Source organism: Procambarus clarkii, chromosome 31 (genome assembly GCF_040958095.1).
Source record: "Procambarus clarkii isolate CNS0578487 chromosome 31, FALCON_Pclarkii_2.0, whole genome shotgun sequence".
Taxonomy (NCBI): domain Eukaryota; kingdom Metazoa; phylum Arthropoda; class Malacostraca; order Decapoda; family Cambaridae; genus Procambarus; species Procambarus clarkii.
The window spans coordinates 20342773-20367735 of NC_091180.1; the positions used below are offsets into that span (position 1 = coordinate 20342773).

Genomic DNA, 24963 nt, shown 5'->3' on the forward strand with positions numbered 1-24963 from the left:
TCTCCAAGTGCCATACGTGTTTAAATGATTGCTATATTGTTTTGACGTGCTATATTGAGGCTTAAATAGGGATCCAACTTGTACATACCGGGGCTCACATTAAGGCTGTTGTTACAATGTTTGATCAGGGCAGACTCGATCACGTTTCGTTCAACAAAATCCTTACTTTTAACAATACATTTTGCCCCTGTGAAGTCGATAGAATGATTACATAAACTGGAATGTAAATACAATGCACTGGATTGCTGGGCTGTACGAATAGCGTATGAATGCTGTTTTAAACGCGAGGAAAGAGTTTTACCTGTCTGGCCGATGTAAACACATGCACACTCATTACAAGGGATGGAATACACACAACCTGCTACAGACGAGGGCGAGTTCTTAATTAACATGGACTTAACTGTATTATCATTTTTGAACACTAAATTAATATTAAGGATCTTCAGGGCTGGGGCAAGATTTACTAGACCCTCAGAATATGGTAATACCAACGAATTTTTCAGTTCTGGTTTCGACTTAGTAGTCTGTTTGTAGAAAGTCCTTTTTGCTTGACCAAACGCAAGATCCAAGATCGATTTTGGGTATTTTAACATCTTCCCAATTTCAAATATATTTGCTATTTCTTCATCGAAAAATTCCGGACTACAAACTCTCAGTGCTCTGAGGAACATACCAGAAAAAACTGCCCGCTTGACCTGAACATGATGATTTGAATAGAAATGTACATACGAGCACACATTGGTAGGTTTCCTATACACATTGAATTTGAAACTTCTACCAATTCTATGAATCATGATGTCTAAAAAAGGCAGAACACCATTCACTTCGTTCTCAATTGTGAATTTAATTGACGGAACCAGCGAATTGATGTGATTGAGAAAATCAGTTTCGTCATGATTAACCGGCCACAGGCACAAAATATCGTCAACGTACCTGTACCAAAGCAAATTTGAGGGTAAAATCCTGGGAAGGATATTTGTTTCGAAACATTCCATGTACAGATTGCTCAAAACAGGGGAGAGGGGATTACCCATCGCCATGCCAAATGTTTGTTTATAAAATGAATCATTAAAGCTGAAATAATTATCTTTAATGCACAATTTTATAAGTTCAATAATGGTGTTAGTAGGCAAAGTTAAATTATACCTTGGGAGTAGATCCCGTAAGAATGACAACAGATCATCAACAGGAACCCTAGTGAACAAAGCCGTCACATCAAAACTCACAAGTTTAAAATCATAATTTAATTTCAAACTTGACAACTTGTTAACCAAGTCCAAGTTGTTTGTTATGTGTGAGTTGGATATGGAACCTACTACTGGAGACAAGACTTGGACAAGCCATTTGGAAAGTCTATATGCCACAGATCCAACAGAACTAATAATTGGCCCTTGTATGGGCCAATAGGCCTTCTGCAATTACCTTCTTTCTTATAATTCCTTTCCTCCACTTATTTTTGGTGGTCAGGTGATCTGCCCAGGCGGATATAAAGGTCTGATCAGCAATCTTATCCTCATTCTACTTTGCTCTGATGAAGGCGAATTAGCCGAAAACGCGTTAAGCATTTTCTATTTTTCATATGTGGTTATTCTGCATATATATATATATAATATATATAATATATATATATATATATAATATATACATATGTAATATATATATATATGCAAATGTAAAATATATCATACAGAAGCTGTAACCACAAAACAGTTACATTGGGTCTCCAAAAGGGTGGCAGGTGGAATTAAAGCTGCACAGCCTGTAATTTAAGTCGATGTATGCAATTTAGCACTCACCCCCCTAACAATATATTCTCTTATCCTCCTCTTCCTTACCCTTTCTCTGGCCGCCACGGAGTTTGCAATATTTGTACAGTATCGTCCTCGTCTTCTACGATCTAGCTTATAATCCCTACTGGCAGAGGCGCTCCTTACGCCTTTCCTTCCTACTCTGAATTTCTTTCTCTTTACTCCAAATATCCTTATTTGTAATCTTTCGCCTCTTGTTTATTAAGCAGTTTATCTGCACATTCGCTCAAGAGAGCATGGGTGGAGCATATCGTCAGTCTTTCTATCTTTCTTTTCTTTTTATCTTTTCTTTCTTTAAGTCTTTCTATCACTCTTCATTCTATGTACTGTACTCTGCTCAGTCCGACCTCAATGTTGCACTCCTATACCTTATGGATAAACAGGTCAGTTGCGGGGTTCCCTATTTCGTAGGTTCTAATCTCATTCCTTTTCCTGTCCTAAAAAAAACACTTTCTGTTTACGAGTTAAACATTTCCCCCGCCCTCATTTAATATATTCGTCTGCTTGTTCCTTAGTTTATCTCTTGATTCCGTGCCTTCACCATTACCTTTCCCCCCGTCCCATCCCAAATCCTTATCTTGACCCCTTCCAAGTGCTATATAGTCGTAATGGCTTGACGCTTTCCCCCCCCAGATAATTCCCTTCCCTTCCCCGTGCCTTTTCTCACTTCTATATTTAGTCTAGTTGTATAATAAACTTACTAGAACTTGTACAACATTATGGTTAGGTGATATATAATGTACTTTTATACACGGCATAGTAACAATATTTGTAACTATTAGGCCTTATTTTTTTATTATAAAGGATTTGTGTAGTGTTTTGTACACTATATCATAATACACATATATCTACACATATATATATGTGTGTGTAAATCACGAAAATTAACGTGATGAAAAATGTGAGTGTCAGACCACGGAGGAAGAATTGAAACAGGAATTTCCTTAAGTACTTTTGTATTTAATAATACATCTTCACCCTTCTGAAGTGAAGGGTGAAGATATATATATATATATATATATATATATATATATATATATATATATATATATATATATATATATATATATATATATAATTCCCTTCCCTTAATTGTAATAATGTGACATAACGATGTTATTGTAAATGGGAATCACGTTTTGTTAATTAATACAAATCATGCCTCCACTCCATGAAAAGGTGATAAATATGCTTGAAAAGCTACATGACAAATCACAAAAGCACTGCAGCAATCAACAAGTTTGGAAGATGTAACAATGGGAATCCTGCCTGTTGGGAGGAGGAGGAGGAGAGAGGGAGTAGTGGTGGTGGTGGTGGTGGTGGTTGGCTGGATCAATATTTAGCGAGCCTTGGTACCGTGTGGGGTGCTATCCAACCTCTAGTTGCAGCCCGACCTGCTGGAGTGTACCGTCTCGCGCTCCTCCCTGCCTTCGCCCATGCGTAACCTCTTGACTGGGGTTTGAAGGAGATACTGAGTGATGTCCGAGTGCTTAACCGGTGGATTGTGATGTGTGGCGACCCGGTGGTTTAGCTGGAGAAGGCCGCAGTGGCTATGTCTTGAACGGCAGAAGGCTTCGCTGGATATTTGAAAGTAGGTGATGATGGCGTAGTGCGTTGGTTTGATTGGCTTTTAAGTACAGTACACCTTGCCTATGGAGTGGGCGTTATGGGATGTGTTGGACGGTGTGGGTAACTTTGGAGAATGAATGGGAGAGAAACGCGATAATGCAGAGTGTCAAAGAACCTGAAGACACATGTTATTTTATCTATTGGCTACTGAAGAAGAGAAAGTGGCTTTAATGCCAAAGGGGGATAAGCAAAGGTAAATCTGGAGATTTAGGTAATTGTAATAGCTCACGCATATAATAATACAGTTGACAGGGAGCAAGGCAGACGTAATGAAATATGGAAAATATCTAATCATAGTAACGTGGCAAGAGGGAGAGATCGTGTTTTAATTATTGAGATTCACTCTGATTAATGGAACACTTTTAAAATATTTATCAAAGTCGTTTTTTCTTATATCTACTAAGCCCCAATGACTTGAAAAAATCTTCATTAAAACCCCGATATCAAAACTTAATTATAAACATAAATTCATCTTAACCATTTCCGCTTCAATGCCCTTGGGCGGTACAGCCAAATAACAAGGCAATGCAGTCAGGGCCGAGACGTCAGTTACCCTGGCAGCGTACGTCAGGTAAGAGTTAATTGCACAGGTGCATGCGAATTCCCTCTTGGAAGGTACCCGAAGAACCTGCACGTATCTTCCGCCCTGGGAAGATTTATTGTAGATGGTTGAATTGTGGGGCTCTACTGAGTGTGAGTATAGTAGTTGGTGCCACTGTGGAGGGACTGAGTGAGAGTAGTGTTGTTTGTGCCTCTGAGGCTATACGGAGTGTAGATATTGTAGTTGGTGCCACTCTAGGGCCCAACTGAGTGAGAGTAGTGTTGTTAGTGCCTCTGAGGCTATACAGAGTGTAGATATTGTAGTTGGTGCCACTTTAGGGCCCGACTGAGTGAGAGTAGTGTTGTTAGGGCCGCTCTGGGGCTCTGAAGAGTGTAAGTATTGTAGTTGGTGCCATTCTGGGACTGGATCGGATATGATTATTGCTGGTGCAACTCTAAGAGTGGACCCAATATGAGCAGCCTATTGATTAAATAAAACTCAGCAAAAATACATTTAGCAATAAGCCAACGTTTAACATAGGCTCTGGTTATATCCTTGAAATTGAACGACAAGTAATTGTTTAACCTTGAAATAACACCCACACTATATTGGATATAAAAAACAAACCCTCAAACTTTTAAATTTGTCAAAATATTAGATTTACATAGAAGCAAAACTAAGGAATTACTATCCACAGAGACTGACGAACGCGTAGGATGTTTCCAGACATCCCTTCAAACACATTTTGCGTATCTCTGCTATACTGTCTTACTTTTCGTGACCTATAACTAATACTTTATAAAGTTAGAAAATATACAGCAGCATTCCATTACCGATGAAAGATGGACACACATGAAGGTCGGCGTGACAGATCACTGGCTGGCGGGTCCCACGAATGCCAGTGGACTCTGGCAGAGTCCAAAGGGCCACAACACAAATCACCTGTGAGCCCGTGCCACTGCACAGAGTGGTGGCATGAACAAACGTGATTTGTAACGCCCAGGCAGACCACTGGATCACAATATGGATTTCCAAAGGGGTTAGCTCTCTGCCGCAGAGAATATTTTTTCTCTCTTGCAGCGGGAAGGTTTCTCAAGCGTCTGCATTTTTATATTTATATGTTGTACTGTTGTAATGTGTTTTTGTACATAAATTTAATTTTGTACCTTGCTAAACAATTTATATATTATGAAAATTATTTCACAAGCCTACTGCCTCTCTGATAAGCATTGCAGTATGTTTTCGTAAGCATGGTCCCTATCTTTATCAGATGTATTAGTGCACCTTGGCTGTGGTATTAATTTAACCTACGTGTTCGTATGCAATAGGAAATAGAAAAAAACAAAGTTTACTTTCTGAGAGATGCATCTTGTTTATCGAGTGTCGTGTTGCCAGACGTAGGAGGCGCTGGCAGGGAACACACTGCAGAAGGCACTGACGTTACCCAGAAGAGTGGATGTCTGTCTTGTCTTGTTGTTTACTCTCGTCTCTCACTCTTCCACTTATGAAAATATTTTTATATTAAAAATACTGTATTTGAATTAATCTAAAAAGTATTTGGAGGTATATACACATGAAGAATATTGTATTTTTGTATCATCATTGTGTTCCCCACCTCTCCGCTTTATCGGCCCCTTAGCTCCAACCCCCCATTCCTCCACCTCTTTCTTCTTTATCGGCCCCTTAGCTCCAACCCCCCATTCCTCCACCTCTTTCTTCTTTATCGGCCCCTTAGCTCCAACCCCTCCCCCCCCTCTCTCTCTCTCTCTCTCTCTCTCTCTCTCTCTCTCTCCTCTCTCTCCTCTCTCTCCTCTCTCCTCTCTCTCCTCTCTCCTCTCTCTCCTCTCTCTCCTCTCTCTCTCTCTCCTCTCTCTCCTCTCTCTCTCTCTCTCTCTCTCTCTCTCTCTCTCTCTCTCTCTCTCTCTCTCTCTCTCTCTCTCTCTCTCTCTCTCTCTCTCTCTCTCTCTCTCTCTCCTTATTCCTCCTCTTCCTCCTCTCCCTCGTCTAATGTTCTTGTTTATGACGCGAATTTTAATCGATTTTACCAGCATAATTCTACCCTCGACATTAATCAACGATAATTAAAAGTAATTTTCGACAATTTACCTTCCATGCCATGACCCAGCTTCAGATTATCACAATTATCTGGAGGGGATGGAGGGTTCATGTAATCTTGTACAAAGGTCATCCTTGTTCTGTTTAAGCCAATGTATTATGTATATTTATACCATACTGTAAGCACACGTTAACCTAAATAAATCCCCTAACCTATAACCTGCAAGAGCGTGTCATTTGGGCTACAGAGTAATATCGTGAATTGCTTCGGTATTTATATTGTCAGGCGTTCGCTGTACGTCTGCATCCATTTCGTGCTGTTTTCCATATGTTATTTTCCGCTGTTGGAACTTGAAACGTGTTAGGCTTGCCCCTGTACCAATTACTGACCTTCCTCAGGATGCAACCCCCCAAAAAAGTTGCTTAACTCTCTGGTACCCATTTTGCCTACTGCCTAGGGAACAGATGCATCAGACGTAAGGAAACTTGGCCAATGTTATCCAATGTTTATCACTCGCCAGAGTCTCGTTTCAGGTCTTAACTCTGAAGTTTGGAAACTGTCATAATCCCACAAGAAAGGCAGCATACAAGAATTTAAACCCAGCCGTGAATAGTAGGTTTTCGTTAATAATGAACCTAAGTGAGCATAACTTCTTACCTTATTTTTTGGAAAAGATAAATAAGTACAGTACAGTTTAGTGACTTTCTACTAAGAACTGGCTATTGTTTTATCGTATAATTTTGACCTCCCTCTACACACTTTTATCATTACATATTTTCTTACCTATCACTGACCTTTTCACACATTTTTATTACATTTTTTAGTTCAAAACATCTGTTAAATGACTCCTACCATTCCACGCTACCATTCGTGTCTTACCCCGCCTCTTGTAATTGCAAATAATATTATTTTGCCCTTCTACCACTTCTCTCCACTCGCCTGGCCGCAAACCCTCAGGTCCTTAACCTCCATTCAAGGTCATGGTCAGCCAACGCTGCACGCAGCTTCCTGGCGAAGTGTGGCGTGTCCTTTATGAAACAGGTTCGCGGCGGTGGCGTTACCTGCTGGTTACTGACTGAGAAGGGTGCTGGCCAGAGTGGCAGGGAGACTGAAATAAACTCGTTAGTTAGTCCCTTCACCTTCTAGTGTGTGGTCTGGTCAACACTCGTTAGTTACTTCACCTTCCCATCGGCTCAGCAGGGTTTTGGGTGGCGCGATTCTTCCCTTGTTTAATATCCACCAAGGTGATTATTGGAATAATCAGGGACCGGGGAGTGGCCTAGGCTAGTAAATCTATAATATTTTTTGTTACATTTTCTTCTCATTCATACAAACATGTAAATTATAAAATATTATGAAAACAACGGCACACAAATATCTACATTTACTATGTATCGTATGTTAAATTAAGTTAGGTGGGTGGCTTAGGTTCGTACGTTTCTGGTTTCGTTAACACTTTGTATTTTGTACGTTGTGGCAAATAAAGAGAACGGAGTGAGTTTCTCCCAGCCACCTACACAAGCAACCCCACTACAGTGACACTCCTGGCTGTTGCTATTAGTTTATGTGATGCATGCAGTTTTATTAATTGAAACCCTTGTTATACATACTAGTCCTTCCTTCCTTCCTCGCATCAGCAGGAGACTAAACAGTTGTAGCAACTAGCAAGAGTAAAAGGGGGTTGTTGTGCAGTAAGGAAAATGACTGTGCGTGAGAAGGTTGCTTGGTTGTGTCTAGATGCTCTCGTTTAGGCAACTGCAGCAAATCCTTCGTGATGGCTTATATTATATTATTGAAGAGGTAATGTGTTGTAGCAAAATTGATTGGTGTGTATATTGTGTGAATAATTATGGCGGACAGGTGTGATTTCTTGTTGCTTATAGAGTTAATCTCAGAACTAGCACATATTCAAACGACTGCTTTGAATACATCAATAACATATTTCACTGACCTGTTTATCCAATATTGAATTTACAGTTGCGATTATATGCTCCGTAACCAAATGGCAGATCTTTTACGACTATCCATGTCACATCACGGCCTATCGAATCAGTACTAGAAAGACTACTTTTTCTCCCTCGCCCGCGACCCTTGTTAGACTTGAAAGCCTCACCGCTGTGAGTTACTGGGTACTGGGAGTCAGGCAGCAAGATGGTGGGGTTTACTGACTCCTATCAGGGCTCCTTAAATTAGATCCGCGTACTCTTGACTTATTCTCTACATGCTTTTACGTGTTTGTGTTCCTTTCGTAATTTATTTGTTGATTTAAATTTTTTAACAGGTAGGCTAGCCTCAAGGAAAACTAAGTCATCATTCCTATCCCCGATCTTGAAAGTCTCTCTCATAAAGTTAGTTTAACGTGTGTTGCTATGTCCCGTGCGTAGCCAACCTAACCCAGCTGAGCGGTGATTTTCGTGTTGGAGCATAACAGAAGCAGAGGTTAGGCTAGCAATCTTGGGGACATGCGAGCGTCAGGCGGTCCAATTTAGCCGGGGGAAGCCAGTGTATTCTGAGCTCAGTTAATGGAGGATGTTGTGCAGTTTGGAAGGAGAAACGGCTTTTTTTTTTATTCTATCTAGACATAATGTTAATTTAGGTTTGCATTATTCTGAGTAAACGTATACATAATCAACTCCATATCGCCTCGCTTGATTAGTGGAATGGCTAGGAAAGGTATTCATTATATATACCGTCTCATGGATACATTTTAACAGTTTTTATTCATTTAGTGAAAGTAATGGATTGTGTCTGAGCATAAAGCTAATATTTTACGGACTGTTTTTAAAGTGTGTAATTAAATTCCAAAGAGAACCAGACAAACACATATATATTTTACATAAGCAGAATGCCCTTTTAGTGGAAGCTGTGAAAAAAAACACTAATTTGAGCCCTCAGCCGACCCCCAGCGTGTGGAGTCGGACACAAGAAGTTGCAAATTCATTAAAGAAGGTAATGGATCGATAAGGTAGGGCTTCTCTATGATCCTGCCGGGTCAAATTTTATGTAAACTCACTTTAGGGCCAGTCTGAAGAGCTTACTATTATATTCCAAGTGTTTTTAAGATTATGTCTTACAGCCTGTTAATACAATTTTGTTGAATGTATGTATGTATAATTTAATTTCCTTTATTTCATCCTTTATTAAGTAATTTTGAACAAACAACAGTCATTTAAAGACAAGTTGCATCCTCAGTTTTTACTGAGTTTTTCTGCTAGGCCTCAAAGCTTGATATATTGTGGCATTATGCTCATTTTTTGTATCGTTCTTAATAAATCTTAATGTAACTTAATAAAAGCCTCTCTTTACTGTGAGACAATGATATATATTATGTTAGCTTGTTTCATCAATTTGATTAATAAAGGAGTAAGTGCTGTCAGTAGAACTGCTATTGGATTTCTGTATTATTTTAAAATCATTGTTTACTCCTGCAATTGTCAATATATCAGACAATCGTCAAATTTGCAGTTGTTTGCCAAATTATAAGCATATACATCAAGATCAGCCTACATAACCTATCGAGGCTGATGTTCATTAGGCCGGTAATGTGTAGAAATTGATGGGCCCCTTAATTCTATTAGCGCACCTCAGTTGGGTCACTGATGTGGGCAGTGCAAATTGTAAAGACTAAAACGCTGTATTTGTATTTAGTATTTTATTTAGTATTTAGTAAAGAGACCCAAAAGATTTAAGCAGGAGGGTCAGTTGCCAGGTATGGAGAGGGATAGAGAGAGGGGGGGGGCTAAGGTTGTGACAGTTAGAATCAACGCTGAGTGACGGGAATTGGCGGCAAGAGGTGCGGTCCAACTCAGTCGCTCTGCCTCTGATATCATGTTATGAAAGTGTGTGAGGAATCTTCATTGTATCTGACAGTCGGGCTCCTCGGTTTCGTTCAAGGTGGTGACACGAGCTTTATTTTCATTCATTGAGAAACGCGAGCCATCTGTTATTTGTAGTGTTGGTTGCTTGGTTTGGAGAATGTTTGGTTGTGTGGGACATTCACTTAATATGTTCTTTGTGAATATATGTTCATAAATGTGCTTGTCGTGTGCTTAATTATTAACTTTTATATTAGGTATAAAGATGATGTGAAGCTTTATGGTAGCTTCTTTTTCAATGGTGGACTTCGTTATACCTGCTGTTTCTTCCTTTTAAATTTAGTTTGGGTTGGAAATAATCCAATAAACATGAATTCATGGTTTAAGTACTGCAGACCTACTTGTGTAACAAATGCACTATTGCAGTATTCAATTGAAACGGTTGGATTTAGTTCTAATAAATTATACGAGACACTGAATGTAACTCACTAGCTTGGAAGTTCATGGAAAGCTGGCAATAAATTATACAAACCCTCTGCAGCAAATCAATATTTGCAGCAGTAACAATATCAGAAGTGGAAGCGACGCAGCCCGTTTAGATTATCGATACGAATTCAGTAATAATTTACAGTATATTGATAGCAAATGACAGAATAACCCCTTTTTTGCAATGTTGATGTGATAAGCGCATAAGCGAGGTACAGTATAGTCTCCTGAGACTGACGGATGCCTTCTATAGCTGGGAAGACGGGGACACCACGAGCGTAGCTCTCTCATCCTGTAACTCCACTTAGGTAATTACACACACCAACCCAGTATTGGGAATAATCCACCTCCTCTGAGGAGTAATATTTTAACCTTGAACGAGCATTTTTGGAAGCCAAATTTGGGATTATGCAAATCTTTGGTGCCAGTATTTTGACGGGCTCTTCTCTGACTTCAGACTCCATCGACATCACCTCAAACGCGTCTTTTCACATTTTTACACCCGTTAATCTTATCCAGGATTGAATTGAATTTTTTTACTAAAAGCCACCTCGGGATAAAGTCGCATGACTGTATGGTACGTTTCAGGGCAAATGTATAAATAATACATGGGTGTGAAGCTAATTTAGTATGCAGTTTTTGCCTATTCCTCTGCACTTATGGTTTTCTAAACCGTGCAGCATGTAACTGTCGATTAAAGGGATTTGGGAAAGGGGTATCATGCGTATATCAGAGACTGGTCATAGTAAATAGGCTACTACTGATTTTATGTGGATAATTTGTTAGAACAACTACCGCAATTGTCATACCTTACATAAAACTATGCGTAGGCTGTACTAATTATGACTGAGTGTATCGCGAACCAGTCATAAGATTTACACATTATTAGACGCAAGGGTTTTAATATATGGTGGAAATTTTGGAACAAGGAACATTGTTAAGGATTCCCGTGTTAGCTCTGGCTTGTAAGACAAGAGCATTATGAGCGAAAGTGGCTCGTGACTACCTCGACAAGAACCTACCAAAAAGGAACCTCATATAGTTATACACAAGTTCGTCCGGATGATTCATGAGGAATAACATCGTGAATGTAACTTGAAATGAACAGGGTTCGATATTATGAATTGGAGTATGAAGGCCACACAAAGTATTGGCAGTTCGAGCCAAAGCAGTCACTTCTGAATTGGAAGTTTGACTCGCAACTTGTCAAACAAAGAACGTATTTAGAAGGGGCTTAACGCCTTGCCTAGTATTTATTGCAGATATAAACACCCCCCTATTAGGAACATGTCTCCAAAGTCACGGGCCATAATATGTCTCGTTAATGGCATAATTTGTATTGTTGAGTGCCTGTGTATCCTGTTACCATGCACCGTAGGTCGGTGAGGCCACATTCTTCTCCACAACATATTTTCCCTTCCTCGCTGCAACATCCTGTATTTACTCTCAGGAACAACGCATTTCCTCGTTGGAGTTATAGTTTATAGAAAAAATCAATAGGCATTAGCCCACACTTGACTCATTTGAAATTACCCAAAAAAAGTTATAAAATTTACTTAAAATACAGTACATATTGATATTTATTGTTGAATTTACTTGAATTAGCAAAATAAACTTTAATTGATATTGCGCAAGTTATGTTGTAAGCGTTCAGTGTGGATTCATGGTGAGCTGTTATAATTACAAGCACTAGGGGGCGAGAGTGGGGTTGTGAAGCTCAGTGTAAGCAGTGTGTGTGTGTGTGTGTGTGTGTGTACTCACCTAGTTGTGTTTGTGGGGGGTTGAGCTCTGGCTCTTTGGTCCCGCCTCTCAACCGTCAATCAACAGGTGTACAGATTCCTGAGCCTATTGGGCTCTATCATATGTGTGTGTGTGTGTGTGTGTGTGTGTGTGTGTGTGTGTGTGTGTGTGTGTGTGTGTGTGTGCGTGCGTGCGTGCGTGCGTGCGTGCGTGAGTGCAATGCGTGGTGGTGGGTTTCTCTATCATTTCTGACATAGTCATCGATTGCTGCAGAGCGTGGGAAGTCCTCCCAACGCCCCCGTCATGTTTTATCCCTGGACTCGTGTGGTGTGTGTGAACTCGCCTAGTTGTGCTTGCTGGGGTTGAGCTTCAGCTCTTTTGACCCACATGTCAACTATCGATCAACTGCTGTACTTGTTCCTAAACCTATTAGGCTGCCATATTTTTATTTGAAACAGCGAAATATGGATTCAGCTTCCCCTCTCATTTTATTTTTTACAAATGTTTTACAAATTTCAGTGTTTAAATTGCAGTTGTATATTCTTTTTATTTATACTGTTCCATGTTTGGAACACATTACAAGAAAATAATGTTTTGAGCCCAAATTAACATGCAATTCAGATAAAAAGACAAATAGCGCAGTTATGGAGAGATGTATGCCTGGTAAATTGAAATTGAAATAAGTTTATTGAGGTAAAATACAGACAAAGGGATGAGGTAGCTCAAGCTCTTCTCACCCCGTTTAGTACATCGTTTTAATACATACATAGACACACATCACAAACAATAAACATATTATCAAACATTCTGAGAGATAAACATATACATTTCCTCCTTTACACAAGTATGCCTGGTAAAGGAAATGCCAAGTTTAAGACATAATAGGCTGGTCGTTCAGTGAAATTGGTGCAAATTGCTTAACAGGCAGTATTTCAAGCTTGTTTTTGTCTCTGAATGCTGTTTGGTGAAAGTCTATACGGGAAGTTTGGAAATAGGTGCCTAACTGTCAGTGTATCCGAGAGAAATATTGATTTAGATTATCTTAAGGAATAACAACAATAGTAATAATAACAAGACTTCATCACATGACCTAAAAGTCAAAACTGTCACTTGTCTGGCGTGTCATTGTTCATGGGAACTTGGGTGCGAGAGTAGAAGTGCACATGAATCTTTCAATATTGGATCGTGACGCCATTGAGGCGTCATCGCCGACCTTGCCTGGCCTTGAAAATTATAACTATAATAGTTACATCCTTTCCGTTGGTCATTCTTACTTATTCGTAATAGTTTGACTGTAAGGACTACTCATTATGATCATGGTCGAAGCTTTGAATTAGATTAAGCCAATGTCTGAATTTGCTAATTGTAAGCTAGTAATCGTCGCAGATATTTTCAGCTCAGACTTAAAATCTGGCATAGTGCTGTCTTATATTTTGATACTATCCACTTGAACTGGGCGGTAGAGCAACAGCTCGCTTCTTGCAAGGTCGTTCGATCCCCCCGATGGTCTAAGTGGCTGGACTCTATTTCTGTACAATCCCCATTGGTTTCCTTGTCCTCGTGCCACTTCCCCAAGTTGTATATGGTCATACTGACTTGGGGCTTTCTCTTCTAAATTACTTTCTCATATTTTGGAAAAATAATTCTTCGTCTTCGAAGCGAATAACGAATGGAATATTATGATAACTGATGTAAGCGTGAATGAAAAACGAACCTGCATATTTATGTGATATTCAATTCCTATAGGCAAAGCAAAATAATCAATGTTCATTCTATAATCAATAAACATTATTCCGTCCCTAATGAATGAACTGCATTGCTTGTTCGTTTTCAGCGAAAACGGGATGGAGAATCTTACACGGTTATTCAGCTGCCTTTCATACTCATCGATAACTATTAAATGATACTTTTGGACTTCTATCAATGTCTGGGTAAAAGCCACATGACAATATTTGCCCGTAAGCCTAGGTGAGGAAGAACACGCTTGCGTTTTTTATTAATCCATGTAGAAGTGATTGCTAACGTATTTGGATGTAAATGCAAACGTCTAGCTTATTGTGCAGCTGCGAGGAAAACATGTATTTTGTGTTGGCTGCATTTGGTCTATTACATTATTGTGTTGCCTGTCGTTGGAAAAGGAACAGATTGTTTTATTGGGCATGTTGGTCAAGAAAGAATTAACTGACTAGCTGGAAGGTGGTGGGCACGCGACCTTTGGACCAGTTGAGGCTCTGTTTTTCGGGGACATCGTTCGGGATTCAAGTACAGTAATCCCGAACTCAGTGTACAGTAATATACTCAGTGTACAGTATATATCATTAACTATATTTTAATTAATTATTTTAATATTATTTATTATTTTTTTCATTATACTAAGAGTATATTTTACATAGAGGATAGGTTTTGTACACACGCATCCCATGTTTCTGAGTATCACACATTTATTTAACACTTTAATGTTCACTATTCCCCGGAATATTTACCCTGCACTAATCTTGCTTTACATAGTGCTGATGCGCAGTATACGTGGTCACTTGCCTTTGTACATGGCCAGACTTGGCAATGACTGGATTTCTTGGTTAGAAAGATGTTTTATGCATCGTCCTTGACTATACCTCATCTGTGTGAGTACAGTAGCATATATTGAGAGGTATTGCACACGAGGAAGCTGGTGATGCTATAGTTGTTGCTGTGATTTTGATGATGTGACCGCGATGATGTAGGTTGTATGAAAATATACTTTTCGAATACCATAACTATACGAAAATTCAGTATATTTTCTCTAACATAGATGCATTAAGGAGAACATTGTTTAGTTTGTTACGTGGTTACTGCTAGGTGCCGAGGGACGAGGAGTTGCTCTTGGTATAGCCTCGTCCCTTCGGAGAACACAGGTCCATCTGGTGCGCTCCCAACAAAAGCGGAATACGCACACACACACACACATAAGGTAGTAACACTAGATAATACCGTCACCACTCAAGGAGGTACAGGAAGTCCTCGAATTGAAGAAGCTTCACATTTTAATACACGGTTTTGCAAGTAAGGTATACATTAACCCGAGGAAGGAAGGTGCAATGATGTCGGAGTTTGCTGCTGGACCTGTTTTGATGACGCAGTGTGCGTGGCGGGGTGAGTAGGGGTTGGGGGAGCTGGGTGAGTGGGGGTTGGGGAAGGGGGTGAGTGGGGGTTGGGGGAGATTGGTGAGTGGGGGGGAGGTGTTGGTGTGGCAGAGTTGCAAGGTGTTTTGAAGTGTTGCCAGATGGGGCTGGGAACTTAACATTATTTAATAACCATATTTCATTTGTTACATTCGCATGGTAACAATTTCGTTTCCTGTTTTGTATTGGCAGAGATAGGGGAAATATTTTGTTGCTGTCAGCGTTGTATATTTTATCAGTAACTGTCGGATGTGAAAAGTTCATGAAATTGTAGACAAACAATTTCTAGCGATAGTAAAGGTTTGTCATGGTCAACGCCTGGTAGTTAAATATATAAAAAAAGTATTGTTGGGTGTGGGTGGAATGAGCAAGGCTGTTGCAACATGGCCAGTTCCTAAGCATTTTCCATAGCTAGGAACTCGTAATGATCTTAAACTCGCTCCTATGTTAAACAAAAAAAGTTATAACATGCACCAAATAAACATACACAAAAAAGCTACATCCTCTCACGTGCAATTTAGTTTTTACATAGCAACTTGTAATTTCACCCTTGCTCTTTTTTGTGTAATTTTTTTGTGTGTGCATTTTATGTTTGAATTTTGAGTTAGTGAAGTTGTTAGGCGGAGCTCAGTGTGACACGTAGTGGGCTACGTGTTAGTGAAATTGTTTTAGGCGCAGCTGAGTGGGATATGCGTAGTGGACTGACTGGTGATGTCAGCCTCCCCACCCCGCCGCCTCCTGTGTATCCAGGACATGTGTTGATCTCTTGCTCTGACGTCATCAAGATGCTTGTGGCCTGTTTTATGTAGCCATTTTTTTGTAACGTTTGCTTTCACTTGTGCTTTTATATTTGATGTTTTGGCGTCTGAAGTTAGCCTTTGTTCCAAATTCCAGACTTCGTAGTTTTACTATAGCCTCAGGTCAAACGTTTTTGCAAGGCTATTCACACTGTTACATACTAGCAACAAAAAACAACATTGATGAAGTCATGCTGTTTGGTCAGTAACTTATGAAAAATGAGTTTAATCGTGTTTTCTGCTAAATCGATTAGTATGGCTAGTTTTTTTATGGGGGGGGGGGAGGGACTGTTGCAAGATACAGCCGCGTTCCTCAGCCCGTGACGTCATCCAGCGTCATAGGAACCTGTTCAGCATCTCTCCTCTCCTGCACCGTCTAGAAGGCGTTCCCTGTAGTGACCTGCTTCGGGTTGGTGTGGCTGCTCTCTGCTGGCTCAGAGAGTGTCTGGGGATTGGCTCCTAGTGCTGAATTGGATTACCTCGGGATGCCTGTGTGTATATGCCCGAAACGCTTTGCGTAATAGTGGCTTTAGGCATTGTATGTACTAGCTCTATCTATAAATCTATCAATTTTTGTAAAATCTTTTGTATGTACCTTACCTAAATAAACATTTATTTATTTATTATTTATATTTGGGGAGTTTTGCTGAATGAAAGCCTTAGGCGAGGAATGTACGCGAGTTGGCTAACCTATTTAACCCGTTGTAAAGAATGTTCCGTACGCTAGTTCATTGGGCTCTAGGAGAAGGTTACCTATACTGAGTAGGTAAGCTATAATTTTTATATTAGGGTTTTCGATAATTCATAAGGAGTTTTGAAGTTTTTATAGATAATATAAAAAAATAGCTAGCATTATGCTTATGAATGATTACTTTTGTATGTTAGCACTACAAGTTGGGTGCTCATACATGTTACATAGCGTGGTGAGAATAGCTTGAGCTACCTCGTCCCTTTGTGTGTATTTATACCTCAGTAAACTTATTTGAATTTGAATTGAATTTGAGTTGTGCGTTCAGAGCTATAATTTGCAATCGTGTCCCTGTAAGAACGGATTTGTATCAAAGTTTCTTTGTGTAATGATTATTTTTAACAGTTGTATGTGATTATACAACATTTTTGCGAATAAGAATGAAAGCTAAGAAAGTTCCAAAGGAGTCTGATCTAAAAGCAGTAGTTGGAGTTATCATTTTGTTGCATTATATCATTATAGAAAACTGTAGTGGTCAAATAAAAGTCACATACTTTGGATGGCATTCGTTTTTTAATTATTGGAGGTGTTTTTCGAGGCTGTAGGGCTATCAACTATCTGAATCTTATAGTCATACTCTTCAATATTCCTAATCCTGAGGATTTGACACTAATTTAATTTCTAGCAGAGATAAAGATTAAAGTATATTTAGTGTATAATGAGCAGGTAGGTATACAACATGTATACCACTGATCTGGTTGATAAGGGTTGCAATATTTTTCAAAGATAAATTCTCTAATTAAGAAAGTCTTGTGGGATCAACAAATGTAGTTGGGATTAATGCAGGTTTAGGCTTGAAGCCCTGTGTGATGGATATTAAGAAATTACATAATGAAGTTTCCTCTATAATTTTGGTCTGCTGCACGTCTAAAGTTCTCCAAACTTTCAATAAAACTACGAAAAATCACGAATAGCATATTTAACCTTCGAATAATTGACTAATTTTTAACCTTGAAACCTAATGCATCTCTGACCATCTTTGCCTATATATCTTTTTCTTTTGAGAATGCATCTTGTTCTGTGACAACATTGGAGCTTGTGCCATTAACATTATATATATTCTAGCTTAAATGATTATGCTATAAAGCGTCTCATTTTTGACTGTGTGAAAACTTAATATACTTCCTTTTTCATTACAGAGGACTGAGGTGATCGTACACCAAGAGGTGTGCAGCCAGGGCTTGTCATCATGAGCGCCACCCCGCTGCTGCTACAGTTTCCACAGACGCCTGCATCACCATCACCACTACATCACTCTGCCTCCCGCACACCAACCAACTTGCACCAGTCTCGCACCACTAAGCTAAATAATAGGAATTCTTTTCCACCTGATCAAAGTCAAGAATCTCGTTGGGCAGCTCTTCTAGCGAGAGCTACTCCCACCAAGCCATACGGTGCCTGTAGCCCTGCTCCTCTGCATAGTCATATATCTACAGCAAGTTGCCAGCCACATTTTGTGACACATCACTTGTCACCTGTCATAAGCCATCCACCAGCTGCCACAATCCAACCAACCATCACAACCTATCAGCCACCATCAGAAATCCAACAATCTCGTCCACCTGTCCAAAACGTTTCAAACTTTCGGCCACTGGTACCTACTGCATCCTTTAACCGTGCACTAACCTCGCCTACAGCTATCAAACTATTCAATCCCAGTCGCCGGTTAAACAAGTCACAATCACAACTAATCATGCCCCGCGTGAAGTCTTTCTTTCGGGCGGGACAGGGGTCTCGCTCAGCCAAGGAGAAAAAAGGGATGTCTAGAGACCACCTACCCCATGATGCATCTGTCAAAAGTTTAACCAACTACGGGGATTCAGCATCACCAGAACCACTTATCCGAAAGTGCCACACAGTTCTTGCGTTGTCCTCAACTGCGGGCAATTCTGCACAGACACGCCTTGTAAAGGAGAAAAAGGGTAACAAGTTAGATTTCCTCAGACGCATGTCACCATCTAAATCAGCTGTATTTGCATCTAATAAGATGACTATTGTCAAGTCTCCTACCACTGTATCCGATCTTCGACGCCTAAGAAAGAACTCGAGCACGTTGTTTCCTCAGGTGGAATTAGAAGGGGAAGGTAGTGGATGTTCTCGTTGCGCTTCTGCTGCCTCGATGGCCTCAAGACGCTTCTCAGGTCTTGCTCAAGACACAGTCTTCTGTAAGCTCTGCCTGTCAGATGTCTCCATTAAAGAAATGTACCAGTTGCAACAGTGCTTATGCCGATTCTGCAAATATGTAAGTTACAAGCTTATTCCTCATATAAATATGAGACATTATTTTGTCTAGAATGAAAGCTAATTTAACCAAAGTATCTGGTACCTAAGCGACTTATAGAAAACCAGATTTATATCATATTATGTGAAATATCAATCATAGCAGGTATTATCCCTAGGCTCAAGATAAAACTTATAACATGCTACATTTACTAGTACAGTATTACTAATATTCATTGTACATATTTATGTCTATAAAAGATGAGGATGAGTAAAAGAGTATTGTGTATATTTTATGCTGTGTAATCTTAAAAGTAATGAATATTTATTTGTTTCCCATAGTGCATGGCTGTGTATGTTACACTGAAGATCCGTGAAGGTGACAGTATCATTGAATGTCCTGATGCAAACTGTGATTGTAGTGGGGAGCTCACCCTTGAAGAGATGGAGAATTTGGTGGGCAGTGAACTCTATCAACTTCACCTGAAATTTAGAAAAAATACAGGTTTGTAGAGTTCCTGTGATAACACTGGAGTGAATAGATTATTAATAGCCATATTTCTAATGGAATCATATCCCTGACAAAATTTGTATTTCGCTATTATTCTAATTTTATGGCACTGTATTATTTATATAATATTTCTTTAAAACAGAGATAGACAGGGATCCAGTCAGAACATGGTGTCCAATGCCTGGTTGTGAGACTGTGGTTAATTTGCCGATTTCCAAATTGGAGGGACCACAGTGCACCACTTGCTCCACGTGCACTGCAGTCTTCTGTGCTGCCTGTAGCGAGCCATGGCATCCAAGTCAGCCTTGTCATGCAGACAATGCTGAATCATTGGTAAGAATTTATGTTTTCATTTGTAATATATGTACAATATTAGACATACAGTGAAAGCTGCTTAGTAGTCTAGTCTTAGTTAAAAGTGAAATATAGTGCAGTGGTTGTAACCAGTTGGTCTGCGTTTGATTCTGGGGATACGTGAGACGTTTGGGCGTGTTTTCTTACGTGTCTTGTATCTATCTAATCACCTTGCAGTAAACAAGTGTCTGGGGAATATGTTGAATTGTGGGTTGTGTCATAGTTATAACAACTCGATGGCTAGCATAACAAACTTCCTGTCCTTGACAATGAGAAACCATTATTTTGTACTGTATAGTGATAGAAATATGAAAACATTTAATTAATCCTATTGTTAATAATAATATCTCTTTGTTTCACCAGGCAGTGCCTAATGATGATACAATAAAGAGGTGCCCCTCCTGCAAAGTCCCAATTGAACGTGATGCAGGCTGTGCACAGATGCTCTGCAAGAAATGTAAACATGTCTTCTGCTGGTATTGCCTTGCCTCTCTTGATGTAAGTATACCCTGTATTACAATACAGTATTATGTATTTTTAATAAATTTTAAATGCTTAAATTGTATATATCATGACTGCATTTCAGTACAGTACAGTACTTCAATATTTACTGCAGAAAATTAGCATATGAAATACTATTATCTAGACAAAAATAGTATATCTGTCATTAGCTAACATTTTCATCTTACTGTCACCTGCTTTTATTATACCTACATTTGTAAAAGTTACATAACTTTATGTTTTCTCCAACAGGATGACTTCCTTCTACGTCACTATGATAAGGGACCCTGCAAAAATAAGTTGGGTCACAGTCGAGCATCAGTTTTGTGGCATCGAGCTCAGGTTATAGGTATCTTTGCAGGCTTTGGTCTGCTTCTTGTCGTGGCATCTCCCCTTCTTCTCTTTGTTGGACCATGCCTCCTATGCTGTAAATGCAAGCCCTGTTCTAAGCACGAGATTGAAGAGGATAGCTTATATGGCATCTAAATAGAGATGAAGGAAAGCTTTGAGTGGTATCCTAAACCAAAGAAAATGGTGTTCTAGGGATTCCAGTGAAATCCTCTGATGCTAAGACAATTAAGCTCAAAATGTCTTCAGCTGCATATTGAAGAATCCTTTGGTCTATTCATTGGTGCTGAACATTGACAAAAAATATGCATGACTGGAATGGTGATAAAATATGCAAGAAATGCATGAGCTATTAGGAACCTTGGACATTATTAAGCTTAACAATATAAAAGATGCAAGAATAAGGATTTTTCAATGGTTTTGTGGATGAATTGGAGTCCCAAGTGTCACAGTAAGATAAAGCTGTTATATTTTCTGTATGAATAGAAAATTAAGTTTCATTTATATATTTTGTCAGGGACTAAGAGCCTCAACTTATGCAGCTTCTGAAAAAAGTTTCAAGTTGAGTGATAATATGTAATGTGCCTGAAGAATTTTAGATCCATGATGTATTTGATAAATTTTAAAGTTGTATGGAATGTATATGTATATTGTACATGATGTGTATCTGATAATTCTATGAATTCATCAGTGCTCAGTTGGGCTGTTGATTTAAACGGGATATTGACGTCTTTAAATATTAATGACTTGGTGTAATAGCTGGATTGGTACTTAAAATGAACGGTTGCAGGGATGTTACTTATAGTAGTGCACAGTACTGTATTAGTAAGTACAGATTAACAATCAAACAAAAATATAATCCTTACCCTGAAAATTACAAGGTGAATCTCATTTCAGATTCTTATATAAAATGTCTGCTTTAAATTCTCCACAGAGGGTTGACAAAACAGGTAGAGTTTTATACCTACTTCTTTTCAGAACTCGAGTAAATCTTGTGCACGAAACATTATTCCTATTGCTTAATAGCTTTTCAATGTGAGCTTCTGTGTATCTGATGACACCTCTTAAATTTGCATATTATTTGTCATATTCCATTTTTCTGATACTTTTCAGATGAAAATGAGCCAGTAGGAAAATTATTTCCCTGTGGTATTCCTATATTAACGCACAATATAGTGAAAATTACTGTGATGCTTTGTAGCCTATATCACTGTATGGGTATCAAACACAAGAGAATAGTGATGTGGCTAGACTGTGCACTCGGTTGCCTTGTATGAGTGAAGAAATTTGTATTGTTAGGTCAATTTTTCACACTTTTAGGAATGGATAATATATAATATATTATTGGGATTATACAGAAGACATTTGAAAAGGACAATACTTTATAAAATATAAGTTAATCAGTTTCAGCAAAATTTTTAGTGTTTCAAAAGTAAAAAAGTTTTGAAGTGCTTGAATTTAATTCACAGAAAATATTCAGTTTTGTTCCAGAAAGTTGCTGTGTGTAATGAACTTTACTTCTGAATTTGTTCGTAATGGATGTTTGTTTCTTTTATTATGAATCTCTCTAAATGTATTAAATATAATTTATATTACTACTTTTGCTAATCTTAAATAACAAATACCTTAATTTGCACTTAATGTATCGAGACAAGGTTCATTGAGTAGCATCTCAATATGTGGTGGAGCTTTGATGAAGAAAATTTTATTACTATTTATTTGATGTACGGTACCTGAAAGCAGGTCAGTACTGTAAACCTAAATCCAATTTTTCATCATATGATGTCTGTGTACTATTGAACGAACAAGTTTAGTTAGTGTAATGTGATTTTCAGTGAATTTCACTGTTTGGTTATACATTATATCCTACTAGGAACATTTTTTCTCAAATATCTCAGCAAATGACTTCAGGTGTACTTGTCCAGTAGCTGAAATTTAACGTTATTTATACAAATTTGGTTCGGTAATTGTTCGCCCTCGTGTATCAAAACGTCAATACAACCTCATTTTGTGATCTTGAGAGTAAAGCTGTGTTAATACATTTTGTGACTGTAACAAATATATATACAGAATTTGTACAATATTTTTCTTTATTAAAAGTGATTTTTTCACATCTTATATAATTTTGAGAGCCTTTATTATACCTAACAAATTCATCAGATAAAAATTGGCTGTGATACAGTAATAAGGTGGATAGCTGAGCCTCATATGCTTGTATTCACCAATTTTAACAAATATGACTATAGTCAGGTGTGAATGTGTGCATGAAAGTACTGTTCTGGGCTCTTTATTAGACTGTAAGGTAATGAGCATTATTTTTTATATTTCAAAATATTTTTTCTTTGCACTCTTCACTTATGTAATGGATCTATATTTATGTTATTTCGCTGATTATTTATCAGTACATTCTCATCTTTCAACAGTACAATGATCTCATAATTTGTTTACACTTCAAATGGTGCTATAGAATTTATGTATGGATAATATTAGATTTTTTATGAGCCAGTGAATGAAGCTCCTAAGTGATAAATTTGTAGTTACCTCTCGACACCAAATAAGCAGATATAAATTTAAATGTGATATTTTGTACATATTTCACTGCTATGTCATTACATTTAATATTAGCACATTATCACATCTCTTGCTAGTGTACAGCTTGCACTCTGCCTCCTTCAACTCTTCTTTTCACTAGTTCATAACCTCAACCCATATGTTTACTGTAGATTACAAGCACTGCTATTCTGATAATGTCTTCAGTAACTTCTCTAAATCATCCAAGTGACAGGACACTGTGTTGTCTTCCTGTTAAGATAACAGTACTCTTGAGCCATCTTGTAATTGGACCCTCCACTGCCATCCAATAATGCTGTAGATACTTTTTTCAAGTCACTACTACCCATATTCATCTAATTAGCACTCCTCAAGGCCTTCTGTAATTCGTGAACGTGTTGCTAAAGCAATTTTGCTCAATAACTGGTACACGCAAACTCACAATGTACTGTACCACCAGTTCGTTTTAAATGTCGTGTTCAATATGTGAAGCGCAAATAAATGCACAACCTCCGTGAAATAAATAATAGATAGAAAGCTATTCATATAATTTAAAGGCCAGCATTTATCATATTGTGAACAATAATTTGGATTATACCATTACTTCAGTGGTCCATTTATTGTACAGTATATCAGTGTTCTGCATCTACTTCATCCTCTACTGTCTTATAAAATATCACTATAGATTATACAAGAATTCTCTCCAGTATGAATCTCAAATCTAATGATCTCTTTATTTTCCCCACAAACTTTGTATGTATTGTACTGATAGTTGATTCATAAATGTGGGGAGAGTGAGTGCTATATTTATGTACAGTACTTATGTGGCGCAATAAACTCCACTGGTATCTTAAAGCACTTTAATTCACACCTTTGAATTCAGTACACTGGGTAAAATAAGTTACTAAAATTGGACAAAATAATTATCGAACTCCTCCTGACGGTAATTTTGATTTTAAAATCAAGAGGTACTCGCAGGGTTAAATGGTGCTATACAAGTTAATGAAATTGAAATGAGAAAACTTTCTTACTGCCGAGGTGTCAAAGACGATAGATACATCAATGATATCAATGATTAGAAATGTCATCGTAATTCTGAAGGTTTGATTGTGATCATTGACTGTCTAACGACAGAAATAATTAAGTTCTGCAAAATATCACCGACATTCATGATGTACTGAGTGACAGTAGTCTATGGTCTCCCATTGTCGGCAACAGGCTCATCAAGGTTTAACTACCAGCTATGAACCCAGAACATAACCTTCTAGGCCACCAGAACCTTCCTTAGGATACAGCCCACAACAGCTGCTTAAATCACGGGTACCAGTTTCCCAATAGGCGAATAGAGGCATCAGGTGTAAGGAACTGTTATTAAACCACTAAGTGTCAAAAGGCAGTACAGGTTTGAACTCGTGTTAGTCCACATATTTATTGCTTAAATGAGAGACATCACGCACGGCCAACTAGGGGCCTGATTCACGAAACAGTTACGCAAACACTTACGAACCTGTGCATCTTTTCTCAATCTTTGGCGGCCTTGTTTGTAATTATTAAACAGTTAATGAGCTCCAAAGCACCGGGAGGCTGTTAATAACAATAACAAAGGTTGATTGGGATATTTTCATGCTTGTAAACTGTTTAATAAATGTAATCAAAGGCGTCAAAGATTGACGAAAGATGTATGGGCCTGGGGCACTG

The 24963-nt window shown here is 38.5% G+C and overlaps 1 protein-coding gene across 3 annotated transcripts in view; it reads left to right on the top strand.

Annotated features, from left to right (window-relative positions):
* Positions 1-24120, top strand: part of LOC123758764 (uncharacterized) — a 72166-nt gene extending 48046 nt beyond the window's left edge. For 2 of the 3 annotated variants that reach the window (XM_045743423.2, XM_045743421.2), the window contains 5 exons: positions 17921-19023; positions 19344-19506; positions 19655-19845; positions 20230-20364; positions 20620-24120. In XM_045743423.2, coding sequence (XP_045599379.1) covers positions 17971-19023; positions 19344-19506; positions 19655-19845; positions 20230-20364; positions 20620-20853 — 1776 coding nt within the window. In that variant the 5' untranslated portion in view covers positions 17921-17970 and the 3' untranslated portion in view covers positions 20854-24120. Of the gene's footprint in view, positions 1-3167; positions 3400-17920; positions 19024-19343; positions 19507-19654; positions 19846-20229; positions 20365-20619 lie in introns of those variants that run through there. The other variant, XM_045743422.2, reaches the window with a different exon arrangement.
* The last annotated feature ends 843 nt before the right edge of the window (positions 24121-24963 follow it).